Source organism: Pteropus vampyrus, unplaced genomic scaffold (assembly GCF_000151845.1).
Source record: "Pteropus vampyrus isolate Shadow unplaced genomic scaffold, Pvam_2.0 Scaffold472, whole genome shotgun sequence".
In the NCBI taxonomy this organism is placed as follows: domain Eukaryota; kingdom Metazoa; phylum Chordata; class Mammalia; order Chiroptera; family Pteropodidae; genus Pteropus; species Pteropus vampyrus.
In genome coordinates, this window is record NW_011889253.1 from 372,257 (window position 1) to 399,135 (window position 26,879).

The 26,879-nt window shown below is 38.1% G+C and overlaps 1 protein-coding gene across 2 annotated transcripts in view; it reads left to right on the top strand.

The window, feature by feature from the left end:
• Positions 1-23,766, top strand: part of SLC9A6 (solute carrier family 9 member A6) — a 49,493-nt gene extending 25,727 nt beyond the window's left edge. For both annotated transcript variants that reach the window (XM_011382404.2, XM_011382403.2), the window contains 6 exons: positions 2,834-2,945; positions 3,850-4,003; positions 9,398-9,428; positions 11,689-11,768; positions 17,493-17,598; positions 21,079-23,766. In XM_011382404.2, coding sequence (XP_011380706.1) covers positions 2,834-2,945; positions 3,850-4,003; positions 9,398-9,428; positions 11,689-11,768; positions 17,493-17,598; positions 21,079-21,351 — 756 coding nt within the window. In that variant the 3' untranslated portion in view covers positions 21,352-23,766. The remainder of the gene's footprint in view (positions 1-2,833; positions 2,946-3,849; positions 4,004-9,397; positions 9,429-11,688; positions 11,769-17,492; positions 17,599-21,078) is intronic.
• The last annotated feature ends 3,113 nt before the right edge of the window (positions 23,767-26,879 follow it).

The following is a 26,879-nucleotide window of genomic DNA, read 5'->3' on the forward strand; positions in this document are numbered from 1 at the left end:
TGTGCCACAAGGCAACAGTTGAGGAAAGGCTGAAGAAGGCTGCTTCTCTCTCTCTGTCTCCTTGTCTCTCTGTCTGTCTGTCTGTCTCTCACTCAGTCAAGCTCATGCTCTCTCTCTCTTGCTCTCTTTCGTTGAGTTTTAAAATTCATTTCAAAGGGAGAAGCTGAGTACATGAAAGGGAGCAATCAATAGTGCCAGCCTCATGAGAAGGCAGAAGGAGTTGAAATCCAGAGCATGTGGGGAGGGACTGGCCTTCAGTAGGAGGAGGCACAACTCCACCATGGTTCCACGAGAGAATAGGTTATGCAGAGATGAAAGTATATTTGCAAGATGGTGTTCCTGTCTGATAACCTCTATTTTAATCTGTAAAGTAGGAGGTGAGATTATCTGCTGAAAGTAAGGTAGGAGCAGATAGCCCATCAGTTATCTATTATGTAACAAATTACCCTAAAATTTAGCAACTTGAAATAACAGTCAGGTCTTAACCTCACAGAGTTTCTGAGAATCAGGAATCCAACAGCAATTTAGCTGGGCTGTTCTGGCTTAAGGATCTGTCATGAAGTTGCAGTCATGCCCTGGGCTGGAACTGCACTCTCTACAGACTTCACTGGGGCTGGAGGATCCAGCCCAAGCTCACTTGCATGGCCGTTAGCTAGAGGCTTCAGTTCTGCTCCACATGGACCTCTCCATGGGGCAGCTCACAACACAGCTTTCTCCAGAGAGAGTGAGCTGAGAGAACCTCAAGATGGAAGTCAAAGTGCCTTTTATAACCTCATCTTGGAAGTGATGTACCATCATCCCTTCTACCGTATTCTGTTGGTCACACAGATGGACCCTGGTATGGTGTGAGTGGGGATTACACAAGGTTGTAAATACTTGCAGGCAGGGATCATTGGGGATCATATTGGAGGCTAGTTTCCACAAGTGACAGGAGTTTTGAGGAGAAAGTTTGGAAATAGTTCTTGTAGAGACTTGGGAGAATGAGTTGACCAAAAAAAAAAAAATGCGGTAGGATTGCTGAGTAGTATTAGGGACCCATTTGAGTCTGAGAGATAGATACTAAAAGTAGAATCATTCTGCCCTGTTGAATGACTTTATCCTGGAGTACTTAGCTATAAGCATGGAGAAAAGAGATAGTTGGGTCTAAGTTTGGGGTTTTGTAAAGTGAGTGCAAAGAAAGCACAGAGAGAAGCAAGTGAATGTCGGATATTAGAGAGTATTATCATTATGTGGCTGAAAAGAGAAGCAGTAAGAGGACTGACTGACTGACTGACTGACTGAAAGAAAGAAAAGCAGTGGGATCTTTGGACTGGAGGTCCCAGTGAGGTGGAAGAATTTTCCAAGTGGGATAGGTGAACATGAAACATGAAAAAGGAACAATTGTGGTTAGAAGGATGTCTGAATTAGTGATATTTTATAAACCACCTCAGAACACAGATTCTGCCAAATAGATTGGTAGAAATATTTTTTTAAATTAAAACTCTAAGTAGAATCTCTGTTAGAAAGTGAGTTATTACTGAAATGCCATTCTGCAGAGTCTTAATCTTCTGGGAATGAACTTCAGGCCAAAAAAGATAAAACCCCATTAATAAGAGAAGAACTTCAGCTGGAAGACTCCCATGAGATTGGTAACTTCATATCCTGCTAGTCTTTGAGAAATTTTGGAGCAGTCAAGTGGCCTGAGCCACTATAGTTAAACAGAAACAAGGCAAAAAATTCTGCCTAGGTTTCTGAGTCTGTTAGGTGAAGTTCCTCGATACAAAATCCTACCCTGATAATTGACCCTTACCAGGGAGAGTTGTTCTCTTGTTGACTGTATTAGTTAGGATATAGGTTTGGTTTCATGTGACAAAGACCCAAATTAACCAAGGTTTAAACAAGAAAGAAATTTATTGATGGGCATATTCTTACATACAGATCCTTTTGCTTTAGTCTTACAGACTCCACCCATTTCCAAACGTACTTAGGTCAGCTCTGTTTTCACCTTGTTTTGTTGTTAATCTTAGCTTTTCCTTGGTGTTCCTTTCAGAAAATGGGGTGGAGGCTATATTATAAACCTTGAAATAAAAATCGTAATTGTAAAGCAGGAGTCTCTAGACAGCAAACTGGAGGGAAAAAACACTAAAGTTGGTTTCTAGTTAAAACTATTCTGAATTCCCATTCAGCCTTCCCTTTGAAGCAGAGTGAATATTAGAAACTCGGAGGAACACATTGGGACTAGCAGCAGTGTCAGTGGTATGAGGTGTTTGAGCTGTCCTTTTCTTTTTTGTAAAGGCCTTTTTACTTTTCAATTTCAGTTGACATGCAATATTATACAAATTAGTTTTAGGTGTACACGAGCTGCCCTTTTCTTTGTTCTGAAGAAGCAAGGCCAAGCTTAGCCAATATTACTCTTCCTCCTACCAACATTGACAATTAATCTGAGTCGGCCTACTATAGTAATAATCTTAAGATTACACCAAAGAAGCTCTGCTTTTCAGTGTTTCTGTTCATCTCATGAATTTCCTATATGTTAGATCTGCTCTGTCCAATTTGGTAGCAACTAACCACTTGTGATTATTTAAATTTAAATTAACTTAAATGAAATAAAATTAAAATTTCAGTACCTTAGTCACACTATCCACGTTTCAGGCGCACGGCATGTTGGACAGTGCAGACATAGAACATGTCTATCATTGCAGAAAGTTCCATTGGACTGCTCTGTGTTAGTGCGATCAAAAGACTGTGTGTTAGAAACTGAGCTTCCTAAGATAATCTTTCACCCTCTTGAATGTAGAGTCTAAATAATATTAATAGTAAAAAGAGATAATCCTTAACCTATTGATAATTTTAGATTGCTATTTTTGTGGGAAGAGCTGCCAATATTTATCCTTTGTCACTCTTACTTAATTTGGGTAGAAGAAGTAAGATTGGATCAAATTTTCAACACATGATGATGTTTGCTGGTAAGTTATAATTCCCTCTTTGCCCACTCCAAGAAACTACTCACAATGCAAATGCCAGCTTCATTTTAAACGGAAATGATTTGCTACTGGTCATATATGACTCCCTTAAACATTAAAGTTGCAACCTCCAATACAATATTTTTTTTTATAGTGACCCATTTCCTTCACTGGGAATTTTTTTCATGTTCCAGTTCCAAATTCCCAGTTCAGAAATATGTCACATATAGTGGAGAAGATAAAGATTAATACATTTTTACACAAAAACCTGTATGTGAATGTTTACGGCAATTTTATTCATAATTGCCCAAATCTGGAAACAGCCCAATTGTCTGTGTTCCAATGGGTGAATGAATAAGCAAAGTGTGGCACATCCAGTGGAATACTACTTAGCACTAAAAAGAACAAATTGTCGATACATACAACATGGATGAAACTCAGAGGCATTGTGCTGAATGAAAGGTCACATACTATGACTCCATTTATATGACATTCTCCAAAAGATAAAAGCATCACAGTGGAGAATAGATTAGTGGTTGCTAGCGTTTTGGCAGGGTGACGGAGAGGTTGGACTAAAAAGAGGTCACGCAAAGGAAACTATTCTGTGTCTTGGTTGTGGTAGTGGTCACACACCTCTATGCATCTGTCAAGACTCATGGAACTGTACACCAAGAACAATGACTCTGACTGTAAGTAAATTTAAAAATAAAATATTGTTAAATAATCAGTGCACGTCATTATTATGTGCTAGTTCTCTTTCTATTTAGTTGTATATACTTGTGTATGTTAATGTAACGTATTTGTTCACATGGTTCTAAGTTTTTAGAATGTGCTTTATTTCTCTGAATTTATGAAGCTCACCTCGATAATGAGTAATTGAAGAAATATCTCTTCCGTTCCCTTTTAGGCCTTCGTGGTGCAATGGCATTTGCCTTGGCCATTCGAGATACTGCCACTTATGCGCGGCAAATGATGTTTAGCACCACACTGCTGATTGTGTTTTTTACTGTGTGGGTGTTTGGTGGTGGCACCACTGCCATGCTGTCGTGCTTGCATATAAGGTAAGTAGTGACTGGGGACCTCATTTTCGTATTAAATTATAATTCAGGTTATTTTTCTGTTAGTCATGAGGAAGTTTTAAGTTTTAACTAATATGTTTCATTTTTCCTTTTAAAAAGTATATAGCATGTAGTACAGAAAAATGGAAACTATGCCGAATAAAATTTTAAAAAATGCTGTTAATACTTTGAGGGATGTCTTTCCAGACCTCTTGCTGTATGTGATATATTTTTAACAAAAGGGGACAACACTATAGGCACACTTATAAACTGACTTTTTAAATATAATATAGAATAGGCACCTCTGTTGGTAAATATCATTGTTGTAATGGATGGATGTATTATGATTTATTTAACCAAATTCCTACTGTTGGACTTTTGTATTGTTTCTAGGATTTTGTTGTTACTATTGCCATTAACAATGTGAACCTTCGTACTTTCATACAACATGTGCATTTATTTGATTATTTCCTTACATTCCTACAAGTGGAATTCCTTGGTCAAAGGATATGCATATAACTAAGGCTCTTGATCTGTATTACCAGATAGGATTAAAAATTTTCTTCTATCTGAAGCCTATGAGACAATCCAGTTTATCCCAACCCTAATAAATACTAGATATTATCATTCTTTCTCATCTTTGTGATCACCATGGTTTCTACCCTGACAATCCAAGGTTGAGATTGTAAGGTCACATTCCTCAGTGCACACTAGTTAATGTATTTAGTTGGAAAGTTCCCTTGTATCTTAAGAGTTCTGCATCGTTTACATAGATACAGTAGACTATGTTGCAAAAGCCTTTGTAGATTTTAGTTCTGTGTTTGGCTGAAATGTCATTGACCTCAAGAGCTACTGAGCTTCCAGAATGTGTAGGGTTCATTAGAGAAAACAGTATTTCACATTTTATAGATTCTGTTCTCCATTTTTTCATTCTATTATGCCTTTCTTTTTCTAAAGACCAGCCAGCCCTAAATAACACTTCAAATGTTGTTGTTATTGTCTTTTTTCTCTTTACTATTCAAATCCCTTTCTCACAGTTTCTGTGTTGTTATAGTATATAATTGAAAATACACTAAAAAATATATTGTGTAATTTGTATAACCATGATTATTACTTCAGGGAGGACCTGGCATTTGTTGAGCACCTACTATGTGCTGGGCATTGTGCTAAGTGCATTTTACACATTTATCTAGTCACAATAGCTCCATTTTACAAGTGAGAAAATAGAGGCTTAAAAAATTGCGATGTTGTTCAAGGTCATATAGACAATTAAATAGTGGACAGAGAAGCCTCATCAAGAAATGAGGGTGGTAAATTTTAGAAGGGTTAAACTCCTTCCTTTTCTCAAGAGCTTGCAAATGAAGACTCTTCCTTATTCTACTAAGAAAAACTAAATTAAATGTAAGATAATTTAGGAAAAATAGTAATCCTAGCGGAGTCTCAGTGTTTAAATAGAACCAGTTCCCTGCCGTAACTGCCCTCCACTCAAACCAAACAAAATACCCACACTTACTCCCCCCACAAAATAAAACCTCACAAAAACCCCCTACTTACATAAAGTTGAATCCACCTTACCAACTTAGCAAGCTCTTTGGCCCCATCTTTCCTGTCCTGTAGCATAGTTTGGCTCTCAGTTGTATACATTACTTTACAGTCTTAGATTACTTGTTGTTGTTGTTGGGGGTGGGGTTTGGGCCTCTTCACTAGGAGAGGCTGGCATTTAAGTTTCTCTTCCTTCCCCCCCAAATTTGTCTAGTACAGTTTTGAGGATGCCGATAAGTCCTTAAGTTTAAGATTAATGTAGGCGTAGACTTCACTTTGAGTTCTTGCCCCTTCCTTTACTAACTCTGTGATCTTGAGCAAGCCCTTTTTTTAAGCCTCAGTTGCCTCATTTGTAATGTGTGTGTGGTAGTACCCACCTCCTAGGGTTGTTGTAAGGATTCAGTGAGCTAATGTCTGTAAAGCTCTTAGACAGCATTGCAAATGTGCCTTTTCGTCATTCATTCGATAAATACTGATTGAGCACCAACCATGTGCCGGGCACTGTTTTAAGCTCTAACTTAGTAGTTATCAACTAGGGATGATTTTGCCACCCCCCAAGGGATATTTGGCAATGTCTGGAGACATTTTTGATTGTCACAATCAAAGATAGGAGGCTGTTACTGGTATCTAGTTGGTAGAAGCCAAGGGTGCTGCTAAACACCCTACTGTGCACAGAGCAGCCCCCCACAGCAGAGTGATCAGGGTCAAAATGTCAGTAATATGAATGTTGAGACCCTGCTCTAGAGAGGTACGGTGGTAGTAATCAGATAGAAAAGGTCCCTGGTCTCATAAAGTCTATTCTTTAGTGGGAGAAGATGGACAATAAACTAGTAAACAAATGAAAATGAAAATTTTAGATGATATTAAATGCTATGATGACAAAATGTTGTGACAGTGACTGGGGATCAAGTATATTTTATAGGCAATGGTCAGGAAAGGTCTCTCTTAGGTTACATTTAAGCTCAGTTTACCTGAAGTACAGGTATTGCCAATTAAACTGTGAGCAGGAAGAAGAGCAATCCAGGCAGAGGGGAAAGCAAGTGCAAAGGCCCTGAGGCAGGAACAAACTTGGCCCGTTGAATGAACAGAAAAAAAAAAGTCCTCATAGCAGAAGTATAGCGATTGAAGGGTAGGTAGTAAATGAGGTGAGCAAAATCCTATAGTGGCAGGGGTTGGCAAAAAACATCCTATAAAGGGCCAGAGAGTAAATATTTTAGGCCTTGCAGGCCATAATGGTCTCTGTCTTAGCTACTCAACTCTATTGTGAAGCCCCACAGACAGTGTATGAATCAGTTGGTGTGGCTGTGTTCCAGCAAGACTGCATTAAAAAACAACAACAACAACAACAGGAGGTGCACCGGATGCGGCCTGTGGGCCATAGTTTTTGGACCCCTGCTTTCCGGTCTTGTAGGACATGGTAAAGAGTTTAGATTTTAAAATCCAATTGGAAATCTTGTAGTATTTTAAAGCAGGGAGTGACATGATCTGTTTAGCATGGTAAAAGCGGCATTCCAGCTGCTGTGTGGACAATGGATCCTCAGTGAGTTAGAGCCAGCTAGCTGTCCCTGCGTCCTTTCATAATTTGTGACAGTCACATTTGGCTCCCTGTTATTTACCACATGTACTTTGCACTTCTCTGTCTCTGAGCCTTTGCTCCTACTGTTCCTTGCCTGGAATTCTCTTTCACTCCCACGAAATGACACAGCTCAAGTGCCTCCTCCTTTTTCTCCTCTTCTTTTGTATCAGAACCACTCTTCCATTTACTTAACATTGAGTATCTCTATTACAGCGCTTACTTCAATCAGACTTGTACTAATAATATTGTTATAAGAGCTACTTAATGATGTATCAGATATTCTTTTTAAATCTTTAGATACATTTTTCTCATTTAATCCTTGCAGGAACTCTGTGGTGGTATAATCCCTGTTTTTCAAGTGATAAAATCACAGTTCATCGGGCTATGTAACTTGACTAAGTTCACACAACTAGAAAGGAACTGTGGCCAGGTTGGAACCCAGCTCTTCTAGACTGCAAAGCGTTGGGGATTATGCTCTAGTTGTTTCTGTCTCCCCCAGGAGTCTGAGAACTCCTCAAGGGCAAGGGTTGTGTCTAATTCATGTCTATGCCTTGTGCCTAGTGCAGTGCCTGGAAGATAATAAGTGCTCTCCAAATGTTCATTACATCTAATTGGCTTCTGAAAATGTTCTAAGTATTACAAACGTGCTCTCCGTAAGACCACTAGGTGTCACTTTAGATGCACAAATGTGGTTAGAGTTTCATGTGGCTAAGAAGATATTGAACAGCTTCTGGCCATTTTAACAAAGAAGAACTGAGCTTTTCTTGAAATTAAGAATCTAGTCATAGCCATCTGTTTTTAAGTACTTGACAGTGATTCACTTGCCTTCCAGATGAGGTCTTGCATCATTTTCCTCCCTTCAGTGTTACTCGTATTCTGAGATGCTACTGCTACAGCATTTCACACTGCTGTTTTTTCTGTGTTGTCTGTAGTAGTGACCTTAATCGATAAATATTTGAGCACCTATTGTGTGTCAGGGTAAAGGCCATGTCTCGATTCACCTCCGTATCCCCAGAGTGTAGCACTAGGAATACAGAGGTGAATTGAGACATGGCCTTTACCCTCACGCTCACAGTCTATTTGGGGAGACTGACAGGTAAATAACTATACTCTACTGTTCCAAGTATTATAATAGAGGAATCTAGAAAGTGCTGTAAAAGGACAAAGGAAAAAATGATTCTGCTTCAGAGGGTCATAGAATGGCTCACTTGGAACTCAAAAAAGGAGTAGAAAAAAGTGAGAGAGTGCATTTTGTTTTTTGAAGGGACAGTGCATTTGAGATAGAAGGAACAACACAAGCAAAGGCATGGAGGCACGGGAGAGGACAGGGATTTGGGAGAGGAGTAGTCAGGTATGGCGAAGAGAGGGTGTGTAGAATAGAATGAGGGGAAAGGTAGTTTGGAGTGGAGGGGTACTAACTTGTAGGGAGTATTGAATGCCACACAGACTTGACCCTCTGGGTTATAAGCTGCTCTTAAAGTCTCATCATGGGGATAACCAGTGAGTGCTGTGCTTCAGACAGCTAAATCTAGGAGAGAACTTGGCATCTGGAAAACCTTACATCCAGTTTCTACAGACACCAAGAGTCAGAACGAGGCCTGAGCTTGAGTAATTAGAATGGAAAGGAGAGAAGACCTGAGAGACAGATTAGAGAAAGAATTAACAGAGTTAGTGTGTGCTCATGTTGAGAAGGTAGAAAGGAGTCAAAGAGAACTTCATAATGAAGCTGTTCCCTGGGATATGGAAAGCAGGAATTCTAAGCAGATGAAAAAGAATTACGAAGAACCAAGGCTAATGTCTATCCATAGCCTATGAAAAAAAAAAAGCTGTAATTGGACCCTCTCTTCAGTCATCACAACAGAATGTTACCATGAGAGCGGAGAGGTCCGAAAACATGCAACTCCCTCCTGGAACTGCATTGTGCCAGCCTTGTTTTGTAACTACCCAGTAGTTCTTATTCAGTAACGGGCAATGCTGCTTTCCCAGACTCTGCTTACAGTGGACTTATATTCAGAGGAGCAAATGTTATTTTGCTGAAACTGGTAAGTGAGATTGCAGAAAGAGAATCATTAGTAGACACTGCTTGCCTGAGGATCCAAGCTGTTGCTAAAGAAAGTGGCAGGAGCCAAAAATTTATATCAACAACCAGAGAGAAGCAAGAAAACATTAACCATTCCATAGCTTCTGTTTTGAAAAAAGTAGCTGCCTGACTACATACATATGTGGATAGACTTTTTTTGGCTTCAAGATCTTATTTGCCTTTTGTGTTTCTCCTTTAGGGTTGGTGTTGATTCAGACCAAGAACATTTGGTAAATATGCGTTTGTGTTGTCCTTGGCATTTCTGTCGAATGTGCAGTTGTTTGAAAAGAAAACAGTCTGCCATAGACTTCATGCCACCACTATCTAGATCCTCTCCTGTTTGCATCAGCTTTTAACTAGCATCATTCCTGGCTTTTTTCACTGCGCAATAAAGACAAAACTGAATTTTAGACAGCATGTAGTCATCAAGGGTGACAGCTCTCATATCTGTGGGCCAACCTGGGCTTTGGCTACAGAGCAGAGCTGTCCCATAAGCGCTCCTGGATTTGCAAGTGACTGCTCTGGCACAGGGAGCCTTTTTCCATTTTGGTTTGCGCATGAAGACTTGTCTCTGATGTAAGCCCCACTCCAGCTGCTCTTCCTGTGTAACTTTCAAATTGGATGACCAGCAGCTGCCCTTGAGAGCTGCCTTGAAGCTTTGGAATCTTCAGCCAGTCTTCCCTGCCTGTTCAGGAGAATGCACTTTCTTACCTTGTGCCTCAGCCTTGCCCACATTTCCATGCCTGCTTCCATGTGTCACTTTCTCAGTTGTTCCTCTGCACCTGAATCTGGTAGATTGACTGCAGTGTAACACAGTGCCTTCTCTAGACTGACCACTCTTTTCTGGTATTTTCCATCTGCTTTTTAATGGTTTCTGAGCACTACTGAATACATGACTCTTTCTTAGACATTAGATGGGAAATCACAGAATTAGGTTTTGGAAGATGGAAAGCATCTCTTTCAAAACAATTCTTTTTCTTGTTTGAAACAAGCACAGGTCTATTTGTCTTCAGGGTGTGGTTCAAAAAAACATACAGCAGATTCATTTCCTAAATGTTAATTTTGTTAGCTGTTGAGTGATGAACGTGTATGTGATATAATAAGTACTTGCCTCTTTTGTGGTCAGACCTTAAAGTTTAATTCCATGGGCTTGAAATACCTGAACAAACCAGGCTGGATAAATTCCCATGATGCTGAGCTGCTGGCCAGGCGGGTAATAGCTCCTCAGTGCTTCTACCCCATGTCCAAACAAGAATAAAATTATCATATAGCTCAGCAGACAAATGCTTGATCACTATCTCATAACTCTCCACCTATTATGTCACCTCTATCATCACAGAGGAGAAATGGAAATGAAGTGACAGGGAGAGAGCCAGGTTGGTGAGTACAACCTGTGACATACAGAAAAAATACCATTTCTCCCTTGCCTTCAAAGCCCTATGGATGCCTTGGTTTGTTATATTGCTTATTCAATGTTTTGTGTGACCACTGGGAAGCACAGAGGAGTAGTATAGTAAGTACAGAGAATGGGGGGATTGGGTGTACAGCTGTTTATGCAATGAGGAGATCATGAGATTTATAGAGTAATTGTTCTTTAAAAAATGAGACACATATACCTACTGATGTAAAAGGAAATACTGGTGTTCTGGAGGGCATTTGTAAGCGCATTCAGTGTTCTCAAATATTTTTATATCGTGTATACATGTTGAAAGGAAGATTCATTTATTTTGAGGATCATGAAGGGTAGGAAGGAACCAAAACCCAGAATCTAAATTCTCTGCTCTACGAAAACCGTGGAACAATAGAACATATGTGCTAGAAAGGGCCTTCAAGATTCTCCAACCCTCACATTGCATGAAGAAATTCAGGCCACAGAGGGAAGAGAACTTGCCAGCTAGTTCACACCAGAGCTGAGATGAACCAGGTTGCCTAACTGCTCCACTACTGACTACACCATATTTCAATAAAGACCCACTTTATGTTTTTGGAAGCTATTTTCGAAGAGGCCTGCCTGCTATATTAGTTTTCCCTCCTAGCCTGTCAGGCTTACCATGGAATTTCCCTGCTTGCTTTCATTTTGCCAGTGTTTTAAGTACACAGTAGCAACTTTGCAAATGCCAGTTACTTTTGGGACCCATGACAAACTCCCCAAGATAGGGTTGTCAGTATGATGTTTTCTATTTAAGATGCAATTCACATTGTGGGTGTAAGCCTTTCAGATTTAAGGGGTGAATTTTCTCACATTGATTTTTTAAATGACAGTAGACTCATAAATCAGCAAGCAGCCTTGGTCATAGAAGTTTTCAGAAAAACATTTCAATTTCTTATTCCAAAGCCACAATATGTAAGCTATTAAATTTCTAATGTTCCCCATGTTGGAGAGTTTCTTATACATAATAGGCTATATTTCTGATTCTATAAAGAAACGACTGTAAATAAATGTGTTTTTATCTTTGTGTTTGTATTGATTTCTTTATTATTTGTTTGCAGGGTATTCCTGAAAGTGAAAGAAGAACTACCAAAGCAGAGAGTGCCTGGCTCTTCCGGATATGGTACAACTTTGATCATAAGTATCCTTGAAAAAAAAATGGTAGTCCGGACATGGACAATTACAATTTAATGGAATGACTGTTTTGACCATTCTCTTCCTGAAGCAGAATATAAAACCTACCTTTGGTCTTCCCTTTCCCCTTCAGTGTTGTAGAGGAGGTTATTAAAGGAAACCCACACAAATGAATTCCTCTGAAAATCCATGAAAGCAGTAGGGACTGGTTATTGCAGAAGCTGGCTGTATGAAGAGACTCAGGAGCCCTTTTGACAGACTCTTTGATATATAGGTTTATTTATTGAGCAGACTTTTAATATTTATTGTCCTTTAGCTAATTTAGTGAATCCTGAAAAAAGTATTTGTTGGCTCTTGTCACTGTACTTGCTAGAATAAAAGATGAAAGGCTGCCTTAGGAAAAAGTATGAGAATAAGATTTAAAATGTAGACAAATATTTGGTGACAGAAGGAAATCTAACTTTGGTAGTGAACTTACCGTTGAATTATACACTTGAAACTTATTTGATTTTATTAATGTCACCCCAATAATTTTTAATAAAAAATAACAAAATAGAGTGCAGTAATGTTAGATACCTCAATAGGCAGTGATATGCCTTTTTTCTCTGACCTTTCCAAAGACTGGCAGATTCTCCTCTCTATTCAGAATGCCAGTGTTTCATTGTTTGCCAAATTTCTTTCTTGTCCTATTGTAACAGTCTTCTTCACAACTATATGTTGAGTCATGTTATATTCTGTAACCTGTTTAGATCATGTCTTTTAAAAAACATTTTATCACTTACTATTTATTAAAATTAAATATTATTTGAAAATTGAACTAGGAAAAGGGACCATGATGCCCTTTCTGGATGAGATTTATCAGTAAATGAATCAAAACCTGGTTTATGTTCCATTGAAACAAATTTGGGACAACCACATAACATTTTTTTCCTTGCTTTCGCCTTTCTGGTCAAAGCCTTGTATATTTAAGAAAAATGTACTTAACACTTATTATTACAATCTACTACTTACTATATTCTGTTGGCTAAATTTTTATATTCACTTTCTGTATTACTCAAAATTAAATTACTGTATGAAAATGAAAATATAAGAATATCTGTGGTATTAAGACTCCTATTAGAGGGAGAGAGCCTGGCTCTTTAAAATTGTTTAATGATCATATCATTGCTTTTGGCTCCATTATCAGCATTTTGGGCATAAGCCACTCCCATATTTCTTGGGGCTTTTTCATCCTTCTGATTTAACAAAAATTGTTTAGTGTTTCCTTCATTAAATGTTCTGTATATTTTCTGCATAATATAAAAAATAATTAAATGATCCTAATGTAAAGAGTAGAATAATAGCTTATTTTTCTGAGTATTCTTATAGAACCAAATACCAAGACTTGTTTGACTCAGTACTACCCTATTAAATACTACTAGCCTAAGACCTGGTAATTTTTTTATTATTTTTTATTTTTCAATTGCAGTTGACATTCGGTATTATTTTGTATTAGTTTCAGGTATACAGCTTAGTGGTTAGACGTTTATCTAATTTATGAAGTGATCCCTCCGATTAGTCTAGCATCCACCTGGCACTCTACATAGTTATCACAATATTATTGACTACCTTCCCTGTGCTGTACTTCACATCCCCATGCCTATTTTGTCACTACCAATTTGTACTTTTTATCCCCTTCATCTTTTTCACATTGTCCCATACCCCCCTCCCATCTGGCAACCATCTGTTTGTTCTCTGTATCTATGAGTCTGTTTAAGACCTGGTAATTTAAAAACCTAGTGCCCTAGTAGAATTAATCATTCATCATTCTCGATTTTGTATAGCCAGATTGTTTGTTATAATTGAGATTCAATTTGAATACAGTAATGTATGTAAATCTTAAGTGTACAGTTTAATCAGTGTTGACCTATGTATACATACATGTGTGCTTGCCACCCACATAAAGTATATAGAACATTTTCAGCACCCAGAAGACATACTGTGTTCCCTTGTAGTCAGTAATGCTTTCCCCTTCCACCACCAAAAGAGCAACCACTATTCTTACTTCTGGCAACATGGATTAGTTTTACCTGTTTTTATTCATCATTTAAATGGAATCATATATTAAGTATTATTTTATGTGTTGCTTCTTTCACTCAATATTGTACCATTTATCCATGTTGTTGCCTGTATCAGTAATTCATTCTTTTTCATTGCTGTGTACTGTTCCATAGTGTGAATATATGACAGGTTATTTTTTTAACCATCTACTGTTGATAAACATTTGGTTTGTTTCAGCTTTTGGCTATTACAAATAAAGCTAAACATTTATGTATATATCTTTTGATAAAGATAGGCACTCATTTCTCTTGAGTTAGATACCTAAGAGTGGAATTTAGGGCAAGCGTATGTTTAGCTTTAATAGATATTGCCAACCAGTTTTCCAGAGTGGTTGTAACTGATTTACTCCCCCACCGGCAAGTTAAGGGAGTTCCAGTTATCTCACATGTCCACCACTACTTGGTATTTGTCAGCCTTTTAATTTTTAGCCATTTTGATGGGTGTGTAGTGATATCGCCTGTGCTTTAATTTACATTTCTCTGATAACCAGTGAAGTCTAGCATCCTTTCATATGTTTATTGACCTTTTCGATATCCTCTTTTATGAAGTGTGTCTGTTCAGTTATTTTGCCTGTTATTTAATTGAGTCGTCTAACTGATTTGAAGTTCTTTTTGTATTCCTGAATTTGGTTCTTTGTTGGTTCTATGTATTGTGAATATCTTCTCCCAGTCTGTATCTCACCTTTTCATGTTCTTAATCCTGTCTTTTAAGGAACAGAAATTCTTCATTTTAACAAGCTTTATTTTATCAATCTTTTCTTTTATAGTTAGTGCTTTCCGTATCTTAAATCTTTTATATCCCAAGGTCATGAACATATTTTCTTGTTCTAAAAGTGTGATTGTTTTAAGCTATCACATTTGAGTTTGTGTATGGTATGAGGTGTAAGTGAAGATCCACTTTTTTCTTTATGGGTATTCAACTGACCCAGCAGCATTTATTGAAAATACCATCCTTACCCTACTGAATTGCAGTGGAGCATTTGTTGTAAATCACTGAGCCATGTAAACGGGGGTCTGTTTCTGGACTCTCTTTTCTATTTGTCTATTTTTACATCAATACCAAACTCAATGTCTCTTAATTATTGTACTTTATAGTAAGTTGCTATCCAAAAGGAGAAATCTTCTTAGTTTGTTATTCTTTAGTATTGCCTTGGCTATTTTAGGTTCGTTGCATTTTCATCTAAATTTTAGAAACAGCTTCTAATTTTACACACACACACACGAAAAAAAAATCCGGTGGCAGTTTTATTGGGTTTGTATTAAGTCTATAGACGAATTTGGAGAGAACTGACATCTTAACAACATTGAGTCTTCCAATCTGTGAGCACAGTATTTCCCTCCATTTATTTAGACCTTATTTAATTTCTCTCATTAATGTTTTATAGTTTTCAGTGACAAGTTTAACAAATCTTTCTTTATATTTATCCCTAGGTATTTGATATTTTTGATGCTATTACAAATGGTTTTTATTTTATTTTCTACTTGTTATATTTTAGATCTACAATCGAATTTTTAGATATTGACCTTGTATCCAGCAATCTTGTTAAGTTCACTTATTTTTTTAATTTTATTTTATTATTAGTTTCAAGTAAAAAGTACATTGATTAGACATTTATATAGTTTATGGAATGATCTCCCTGATTACTCTATCTTGCCTCTGGCTCTACACATGGTCAATACATTACTGCTGACTGCATTCCTATGCCGTGCTCCCCATCCCCGTGACCATCAACTACTAATTTGTACTTTTTTAACCCTTCACCCCATTCTCTCAGCCCCACAAACCCCCTCTCCTCTGGCTGTCACCAGATTGTCCTCTGTATTTGAAGTTTACTTATCATTTTTAATAGTTTGTGGATCCTTTTGGGTTTTCTGTACATAGAAACAAGTGAATAATGATGTTTTATTTTTTTCTTCTTTTCCAATACCTTCTATTTCTTTCTTATGTCTTATTACACTGGCTGGACCTCTCCAGTACAGTATTGAATTTAAGTGATGATAGTGGGCATTTTTCTTATTCCTGACCTCATGGGGAAATCTTTCAATATTTCATTAAGTATGTTGTTAACTGTAGATTTTTGAAATATCCTTTTCAAGTTAAGAATATTCTATTTCTAGTCTGCTGAGAGTTTTTATTTTTATCGTGAACAGGTATTGAATATTATCAGATGTTTTTCTGCATCAATTGAGATGATCATGTATTTATTTTATTCTCCAGTAATCTGTTATTGGGCTGATTTTCATTGATTATTTGAATGTTAAACTAGTCTTGTGTTGGTGGAACAAATCTTACTTGGTCATGATGTGTTATTCTCTGTGTATGTCACTGGATTTAATTCGCTAATATTTGTGTGTCTGATTTTTGTGTCTATTTTCATGAGAGATACTAGCTTGTGATTTCTTGTAATGCCTTGTTGAGTTTCTGTAACAAGATCATGCTTGCTTTATAAAATGAGTGAGGAAGAATTTTTCTCTTTTTCCATGTTTTGGAGGATTGGTGTTATTTCTTAAGTGCTGGGAAGATTTTATCAGAGAAGTCACCTGGGCCTGAAGTGTTATGTATAAGAAGGCTTTAAATTTATTTAATAGATAGAAAACTATTCAGATTTTCTTTTGTCAATGTTTGGTAAGTTTTGTTTTTTAAGGAATTCGTTCATACAGAGCTAAGCACCAAGACTTGTTAGCCTCAATACTACCCTATTAACTACCACTAGACTAAGACCTGGTAGTTTCTGTACTCAGTGAACAAGTAGAATTTATCATTCCAGGTTTTCAGTGGTTTTGTGTAGCCAGATATTTTATAAAGTACATAAGTGCATTTATATAGAGTACTTTAATCTTTACATAGTATTTATAAATATGAGAATTCATGACTTTTCCTCTGACTTCCTCATTTTAAATTGAGAACAACCTTAGGTTGTAATTTTAGAAATTGGGAATATGTATGTGTCCCCCTTTCTCTACTTTTTCTTTTGATTTCCTCTTTTTTTTCCCTTTTTTTTCTTATTTTTTGGAGGCTAAATGAATACTGAAATGAGAGTCTATGATTGAGGAATTCATGATATGTAATTTTTTTAAAATGTTTTTAGAATTGAATTTCCTTTGATACTGAAGTTTCAACTCTTCAAGAGGCCAGCTGAGTCCACAATAAATGATTCAAACTATTAATTAGTGTATTCTACTACTGGAATATTTAATCTCTTTTCTGTTAATCATTGTTTACTTTCTTTGTATCTCCTTCAGTGCTAAATTGAGAGTAATTTTGTCTTCCTTTTGGTTTTAGTACAGTCAGAAATACTGTGCTCAAGGATTGAAAATATCATGTGGTCGAAAGGGCAGAGGATTTGGAATCAAACCAATCTGGGTTTGAGTTTTGGTCCTTCGTTTACTTAATTGTGTGACTAAAGGCCAATCATGGACCACTCTGAGCCTCAGTTTCTATGTCTGTGAAACAGAGATAATAAAATCTCCCCTTGCTATCTCACTGACATAATGTGATGAAATGAAACAACATATGTGAAAGCCCTTTGCTATCCTCTGAAGTGATTGGTACACTGTGACCATGGTTGTTATCAAATGAGTTGTTTTAAATTTGTGAAGAAAAGAACGCAGCTCTTCCTTAACTACCACAGCTATCTGAAGCCTCTGCTGACACATAGTGGGCCTCCTCTCACGACAACACTCCCTGCCTGCTGTGGCCCCATCGCAAGATGCCTAACCAGCCCCCAGGCTTATGAAGTAAGTGGGTTTTATCCAAAATCTAAGTTCTTCATTAGGTTAAATTTATCTGCTCTGTGGCTGGGTTGCTTATTTTGTTTTGCTTGTCTGTAAGGTATAAAATCTATGAGAGAAAATATAAGCATGTTTTGCTTAGCTAGAAAATACACTGAAATCTATAAATAGAATTCATAGGCTTAGCAACATCATTTGAAAACAGATCTTGAATAGTACTTCATCTTACCGTCGGTGATTTTAGTAAATAATTCTATTTCCATGCTGGTTTTCATTGATTTGTAGTGTGCTAAATATGAACTTGGCACTAAATATGTATGCTTTAATTTATAAATTATGGTTGTCACTGTCATGTTGAGAGGATTAATAAAACAATTTTTGAGTTTCCTAAAGTGCAACAGATAGTCTTTTATTTCACACTTGTAATCTTTTGAATATTAGGAAAGGTTTATCTACTTCTGTTTTTGCATTGCTGGGAGGTGTGAACACATCTAGATATAATCTAGATGCCATATTTTTTTTCTTGGCTACCAAAATATGATTGGTGATTTGGTAAGTATTGCAACAAAGAAAGTAGTCAGAAATGCTAACGAGCTTTTATTTTAAAATATGAACATTTTATTTTTCAAGTTCTTTTAAAAAATCTTTTGCTTCTAACCTAACTCTTCAAAATAATCTGTGGCATCAAAGAAAGTGCTCATATTAACAAAACCCACCCATTTTGAATACTCTGATACAGTACCTTGAGTAGAGAGTTAAGGCTGTGGTGAAGCAGTGTAGGTATGCACCCCCCAGTACCCTATGACCTTTTATGTGGTGGTGCGTTAGCACAGACCCCACAGAGAATGGGTGGGGAAGAGTGGACTTAGTGAGGGTGGCACCTGGGGCAGGGAGGAATACCCTACAGCTTTGTGTTACATTAAGTCATGCACATTTCAGACAAATTGTGCTGGTGGGGTAGGGGAAACACCCCATGTTGTCTTGTGTCTCCCTCCCACATTGCCAAAGCCCGCCCTCTCAAGCACATTCTCTATCCCCTCTGTGCCCTGGTGGCTCTGTGCAGAGGGGTCAGCCAACTTGATTGATAAGTCAGGCTCAGCTTTTGGATTCCAGAGACCCACTTGGCCATCACCAAAAGTGTGTCCTGTAGACTAAAGCAAAATACAACATTATTGTACTAGTTTCCTAGTACTGCTGGAACAAAGTCAAGCTGTTGACATGGTTGGTTCCTTCTAAGGGCTGTGAGGAAGAATGTGTTCCATGCCTCTCTCCTAACTTCTGGTGGTTTACTGGCAAGCTTTGGCATTCCTTGGCTTATAGATGTATCACATAGATCTCCGTCTTCATCTTCACATGATGTTCTCCATCTGTGTTGTGTATGTATGTGTCCAAATTTCCCCTTTTTATAAGAACAGCCACTGTATTGGATCAGGGCCCACACTAATGACCTGATGTTGACTTGATCATCTGCAAAGACCCTGTTTCCCACATTCGTGGGTATTGGAGGTTAGGATTTCAACATCTTTTGTGAGGACACAGTGTAACCTGTGACGGCCATAAAACTTCATTTTTAATGTTATTTTTGTTAACTACTTATTTTAATTATAAAAATAATATGCTGTGATCAAATATTCAAACAGTATGAACGTATAAAGTGAGAAATAAAAGTCGCTCTTCTTCCACCTACATCCCCCAGTGGTAGTCTTTAGTAAGGTTTTATTGTGGGTGCTTCCTGATATGTTTTATCTTCACAAACGTGTTTTTTATTGTTTTACACAAATGAGATCATAATCAGTATGTTGTCTTGCTACTTCTTTTTTTCGCTTAATGATACATCATGGATACCTTTCCATGGGTACACAAGATGAGATTCGTTACCTTCTCTTTATTCATGGCTGCACAGTATGCTACACCAAGATTGATTTAATCAGTCTCCTATGGCTAGATCTTTAAGTTGTTTCCTTTTTTGTTATTATAAGCAGTGTTTATGATGAATATCTATGCATATAAATTTACTCAAGTATATAAAGGTATACAAAATATATTTTAAAGGTTAAATTGCTGGGTCAAAAGGCATATGCATTTTAAAATTTGATAGATATTTCCCCAAGCCTCAAACTTAATAAATACATTAGAAGGTGCTGAAGAGCCCCTGCTGACATGTGAAGGTGCCACAGAGCTTTGTTGTACTGCGAGTCAAGTGATAGATACTAGTCAGACTTAGTGTTTTAACTAGTTTGGGCAGGAAGGGATTATGGCTGGTTGGTGGTTATGAGTTTGTTTTTTAATTCATGTGTCTTTGTCTTTGAATCAAATTCCTAGGAACCGCAAATTAAATTTTTAAAACTTTCGTCTAATAGTCTCCTCAGTCTGTTTGACTATCTTAGACAAATCTAAAATTTTCAAACACACATAGGATTGGAGAGCTGGATATAAGATGTTTCTATCAGCTCTGCTTCCCTCAAGGAGTATTAGTCACAGACTTTTTTTTTTTTTGCTAAGTGTTTAGAATGATTCTTACTCTTTTCATTTAAAAAGTGACTTCCTGATTTTTAAAAGTAACATGTGTTCATTATAATAAAATTTCAGGTAGTACAGAACTATAAAGAAGAAAAAAATCATTAGCAATTCTATCATCATTTTGTTGAATACCTCTCCAAACTTCTATGTACACGTACTTTTTTTTTTTTTAATCAGAATGGCAGTATATGTTCTTGACTTTTTTCCATTTTTGTAGAACTTTATTTAATTATACTCTTTTGGCCACAAAGTTTCCATTACAACCAAAGTTTATCAAGCTGGGAGACAAGTATGCAGTAAGGGTTCAATATGTTTGGGGATATTATATTTCTAGGCATTGTTAATACAGAAGGAAGAGCTTCGTTTATATAAACGTATTTAATAACCAGTTGAACTTATGTTTAGTGAATACTTTCTGCATGCCCCAAACTGTTAGGTTGTTGAATAGAAGGGACTTAGTCTAGTGGGGGGCAGGGTACAGAATAGACCAGTACCCATGCAGTTATAATACGAGGGTGAGTACCACTCTAGGGAGATGGGTAAGTACAGGATGCTATGAGAGAACACAGGAGGGACACCTCCGCTAGCCTTGGAAAGTCAAAGATGACTTCTAGGAGAAAGTGACTTTTAAGCCGAGACCTCTATAAGTAGGCATTCATCACATGAAAGAGGGTGCAGGGGACAGGAGGTAACAGAAAGTTTAAGAGATGTGAGCAGCTCTCAGCAGTTCTGTCCAGCCAGTACACAGTGGGGCTGTTGGGATGAGGGAAGCAGATTGTGGTGTGAGATGAAGCTGAAGGCCCAAGTCAACAGTGTCTTTTAGGCCGGTAGAAGGACTTTAGACTTTATCCTGAGGGCACCAGGCCACCCCTGAGGGGTTAAATAGGGAGTCTTTGAAAATTTCCCTGTTGGAAATGTTTCTTGAATTTCATAACCATTTTTAAAACTTATTTTATTTGCTTTTAGAACCAGGAACAATTGAAAGATGATGACTCCGATCTTATTCTCAATGACGGTGATATTAGTTTGACATATGGGGATTCTACTGTGAACACAGAATCAGCAACATCCGGTGCCCCGAGGAGATTTATAGGAAACAGTTCTGAAGATGCCTTGGATCGCGAACTTGCATTTGGGGACCATGAACTGGTCATTCGGGGAACACGCCTGGTTCTTCCTATGGATGATTCTGAACCCCCGCTAAATTTGTTGGATAATACGAGACACAGTCCAGCCTAAACTTACTAATATTCACTTAGTGATTTGTAAAATTTGCACATGTGATTGTGAAGAAATTCGTACTACCTAAAAAGTCCCAGTGCATGTCTCTGAATGTTTAAGGTATATAAATGCTATTTATATGGCATTGAAAGAATATAAATATCCTGTACAAGGCAAATTGTGAACAAACTCTTACATTTTATTGGCTGCACTATGTAGACTGGATCTATTTTAGAAAGTTATTTTCACAGTGATGTATGTTTCATTAGCTTTATGTCTCAGTTAAAGTGAAAAAAGTGACAGATTTACTCTTTCTTATATTTACCTGACACTTAATCGTATCATGTTCTTGTGATGTGAATTAATTTTGTTTTGTGGGAGGGGCGGGGGAGAGGAAAGGAGGAGTGTCATTTCTGGAGGAGCCCAGGGAGGAGCTGTTCCTTTGTTGGGAAACTTGTGTTGATTGCTGCTGCCTTTGTCACAACCTTTTTCTTTTATTTTTCTTTGGTGGCCTGTTGTGGTACGAGAGGCTGTTGGCATTCAGATCTTGCCCTGTTGAGGTTGGGGTGTGAAGTGTGGGGCCCTTTTTCCCCCTTGCTGTCAAGGAGCAGGTTCATCGACTACAATACACTGCTGCTGGGAAAAGAAGGCTGCAGATGACTTCCAAGACTTAGTTTCTTTGCTTCCAGATCAAGACCATAGAAGGAGACACATCCAGCCAGCTTAGCCAAAGTACAGGAGTATATAGTTCAGGGTACTTGATTTCAATCTGGAGGGGCTGGGTGGGTGGAAAAGGGCAGAGGGCCGGAGGGGAGTAAAGAGAATGGTGGTTTTGGAGGTCTCTCTTCCCAAAAATGTAAATATTCTATACCAGATAAGTTTAAATAAGAAACTCAATTGCTGCTTACTTTTTGATTCTGTACTTTATCTGTATAGTAAGCTTTGTGGTCAGAAGTTTTTATATCAATTTAAATTGCTGCTCTTTAGCAGCCAAACAGGAGCAAAATGTAAAATTTTTGAACTTACTGTGTCTAATTGTCATTCGTTAGTCTGTAGTTGATGTTAAAAGTTAATTTATGAATCCATGATCATTGCACACTACACCGAAGTCAGTCGTCAGAGAATTCAGTGCCCTGGAGAGCTTATCATAAGAGCAGTGACTTCTCTGTGCATGCCGGTGTAATCTTCATTTTCATGTTACTTTTTAATATGAAATACCTAAGCTGCCATGAGTTTTTGTTTTTTTTTACAGTTTTTAAGGAAGAGTACACAATTTCCCATTTCATATTGAGAATATGAAAGTGGATGCTATTTTGTAATGGTGAAAATATCTAAAGTTGCATTGAATGCTTGGAATGGGGATACTTTCTAATGTTGATTCTGACCTGTAAATGTCTCTGACGGAAAAGAGAAACTTTTGTGGGTTCTCTCCCCCCACAAGTCTGAGTAGCATTGCCTTAAATCTTACCCAGTCCGAAAACTGGTTTATTTACACGATGTCTAAATTTTCCAATGAAAATTATCCCCCCCAAAAAATGTACTTATTCTCCTTAAGATATCTGTGCTGTTGCAAACACTCCTTGAGATTTTAAGGGAATTCTACTGTTGCACCCTTCTGTGGCAGCTCTGTTGGCATAGCCATTTGTTATGTAGTGGTAGCGACTTTCCTGCTATGCAGGAACCCTGTGAAGTGTGCATTTTATATGATGTGTGCCTCTTCATGCAGTCAATAATTTCTTGTTAATGTATGTTTGAGGGGCTTTGAACTTGAGCATCATTTACCCATGAAGTTATTCAAGTTGTAAAACGATACACAAGAAATTACCAACTACCTTTTTTATTCTGTCAGGTTCTGAGCTCACTTTATGAAAATGACTGTAAATACTTAGCATGACAAATTCAGTAACTCGTCTGTTTCAGCATGCATAAGACTTTTTCTTAGGGAAACTGATAATGCTTGAGTCAACTAAACCTGCCTTCATACGTTATCAAAGGGTAACTAAGCTTGCTGTGCTTACATCAGCATCTGGAAGATTCTCCTCTCTTCTAATCTGTGTGCACATCTCCAAGCAAAGAAGAAAAAAAAAAACTCTGCTCATACATCTGTTGGGTTTAGACACCTGAATGAACCTAAAGTACAGTCTGAGTTGCCATCATGCACAAGTAGAACTGCTCTCAGACTTGTTTTTCTGTTCTGATTTTTTTTTGTGGACCCTACCTGTTTGAATGACTTGAACGTTGCATCTTTTAAAGTTATTTTTTAAGGTTCCTTGACATTTTATCCTAGTTGTCCGTGTTTGGCAATGTGCTGTTAAAGTAATAGACTTTTAATCTTTATGTATTTTTTGTTTTCCCTTGGAGTACTTGGACAGATGTTATAGTGGTTTCTTTTAGGAAAATCTGTCATTAAAAAAATTATAGCCTTGCAAATAACCACTCACCATATTTGAGTCACAGTTTATTCTAGTGAGGAGTAAAGAGTGCTGACTTCATTTATTTTTCTACCTATATACCTAGTGGGAAAGGAAGAAGACTGATGTTTAAAAAAGAAACAATCCTAACAACGTAACTTAATGGAGCAGCAAACTTTTGGTGCTTATGTGTAAGGCTGGATGTATTTGCTTGTGGTCACAATTGGACCATTTAAGAAATATGACTCGAAGCAGTTTCATTGATTTGTACCCTGTTAGCTCAATAATGCATAATGTCATGAAAATGTTAGTTCCATACTTTGGGGAGAGTAAATTCTGTATGCAGTTAGGTAGAACGACAGTTTCAAGTTTGGCTGAAAGCATGATCACACAGTCATTTTTCCAAGTTAAGGCTAGGTCTTTCTTTTTGTACATGAGAAGTTTTATAGGTTAGTTTCCTGACTGACAGCAACTTTGTCTAGTCTAGTAATGGCACCAACCAAACTTTTACTGTGTTTTGTTGCCATCCACTCTAGCTTCCTTGTCCATGGTCCTGCAAGAGGCCTACACACCACAGACGATCTTAATTCACAAGCTAAACCCTACATTAGATTTGAGCAAGTACATTTATTAACCTGACTCAATGCAGGAGCATGAGGTGAAAGTATAGATGTTTTGACTTAATCAGAAAGTCCTTGATAGGAAGTACCCTACACAGATGATGCAGCATGAGGTATGAGGTTTGAAATAAATTGGAAACGATAACACTCGTTCCCCTTTTTTGAGCCCCTCTTAGATAAGACAGTGTGTACATGAGGTATTTTTAAATCTGCATTTTAATTTAATCTTAATCATGCTGTGAGAATACATTCTATTCTCATGAGATTAGGAAACAGGTTCGAGGAAGTTGTCACACTGCTAGTGAAAGGAAGAGCCAGGACTCAAATCCAATCTTGACTCCAAAGTCTGTTAATGACTGACTGCTGACTCCAATGGCAGACTCCGGGCTAATCCATCTTGAGTATACCTAAAAGGCTGACGAAGGGAGTTGCACACTTCTGTCTTGCTGCACACCACCTATTTGTTATGAGGCCAGAGTAAGGCACGAAGTCTCAGTTCTGTCCCTCCACTTGCTGCACCATTTGACTGCAGACACAAGTTCTCCTAGTTGGGAAGTTTCTCAAATTCTTAGTAATTTTGAAGTGACCTCCTGTGACTCTGACTCCATGAGCAAGGCACCTGGCTAGCACCATGCCTTCACTCTCTACCTTCCAACATTTTCACCAAGGGTCCATGGCAGAGCTTGTGGTTCTGAATAGCGGCTCTGTGACCACATAGTTTGATGTAGTAGAAAAAAACACAGGCTTTGTAGTTACACAGACCTAGATTCAAATCCAGACTGCTATTTGTTTATTGTGTAATGTCGGCCAGTTACTTGACTTTGCTGAGCCTTTCTACTTTCTTATCCACAAAGTTAATTCATTCAAGAAATGTTCGACTTTATTTTGTGCCACATACGGTGGATATAGCAGCAAACTACAGTCCCTGCTCTCAGCATATTCTACAGGAGATGCCAACAGCTATCTCGGGTTGTTAGAAATCATTTATGCAAGAAAGACTGATTGCCTCCTGGTAGGGGAATACCTGCCTGTCTTAAATAATCAGTAACATCAAATACCATAATCATAAGGCTATGATGGAAAACTGGGAGGCCATGAGAGGAGACAGATCTGGTGGCAGGGAAAGGGATGATTTTCCTGACCAAGTCTTATTTTAGCTTAGCCCTCGAGAGTAAGCAAAGGGGTCAACAAGATGGAGGAGATGTGGATGAAGAGCATGCCAGACAGAGTGAACAGGGACAGCTCTGCATTCAATCAAATAGTTGAGTGACCAACATACTATGTACTGTGTTATAATCCACATAGGTTAAATAGATGCGGTCTTCCCTCATAGCACTTACATATTAGTGTGGAAGATAGGAGGTAGTGCCCAATAATCATAACGAGGAGCACCTGGAACCCAACCCTGCCCCTCAGCTGCCTCCCCTTCAGCCCTCTCCCAGTGTATCTCTGAGGCAAGTCCATGCCCCTCTTGGTTGAAACCTTCAGACATTTGAAAAGAGTTGTATGTCTTCCAGGAGTCTTTTCACGCCCAGGCTAAGACCTCCATTCTTTTCCTTCTGGACACACACCAGAAGACCATTGTTCTAGACATTTTTATGCATGTGCCTGAGACCATATTGACTTTCAGTGGCCCTCTTCCCCATCATTTTACAGTGAGCTGTCATTAGAAAGTCTGGGCCAGCCCCCACCCTCATGGAACTGACCAAAAATAAGTACACATAAAATAATAAGAGATCGGGGTAATTGACAAATAGGAAATGTGTGAGGGGGGTGTTAGTTGGGAGGCCTTGCTCAGGAGGTAATGTTAAAACCAAGGCTTGAAGAAGCCAGGCAGGCAGAGAACAGGGGAAGAGTAGTGGAAAGGACTCATTTAGGGTAGACGCCCAACAAATATTTGTCGAAAAGATGTGAGGTGTGAAATGTCCTCCTGACGTTTAACAAGTTGGATTCTGAAGGCCAGCATGATAGCATAGGAGAACTGATTGATAGGCCAGAGTCCTAACCCTGTCTGCCACTGGGTACTTGTAGGAAGTCACTTAAACATCTCTGAGCCTGTTTCTTCCTTTATAAAATGATGACAGTTTATTGATTCAGTAAATATTTGTTGAGCTACTGTCATGTGCCAGCACTGTGGTAGGTATTAGATTATGATTTCAGCCCCAAGTAGCTGCCAGGCCTGTTTAGGGGTTCAGATGAAGCGATGTACATTGAAGCATTTTGACCAGAATTCAGAAGGCTCTTAAAACTGAGATTGAGTATTCCGTAAGGTTTTGCTGATGAGATGCTACATGAATATAATATGTAAAACTCTTTGCAGATCTACTCTGGGCTGCTTTCATTCGGAATCTTCAGTTCAGCCTGTTGGAGGTGTCCCAAGTGGTTGCCATGGCAAGGACTGAACTCTGAGAACTGGCTTAGTTGGGGCTGTCATGGCTGGAGCCCGAACTCCATGAAACCTGACAGTTTCTGGCCAAACTGTGCCCGCCGAATGAAAGAGCTCCTCTTCCTTTCC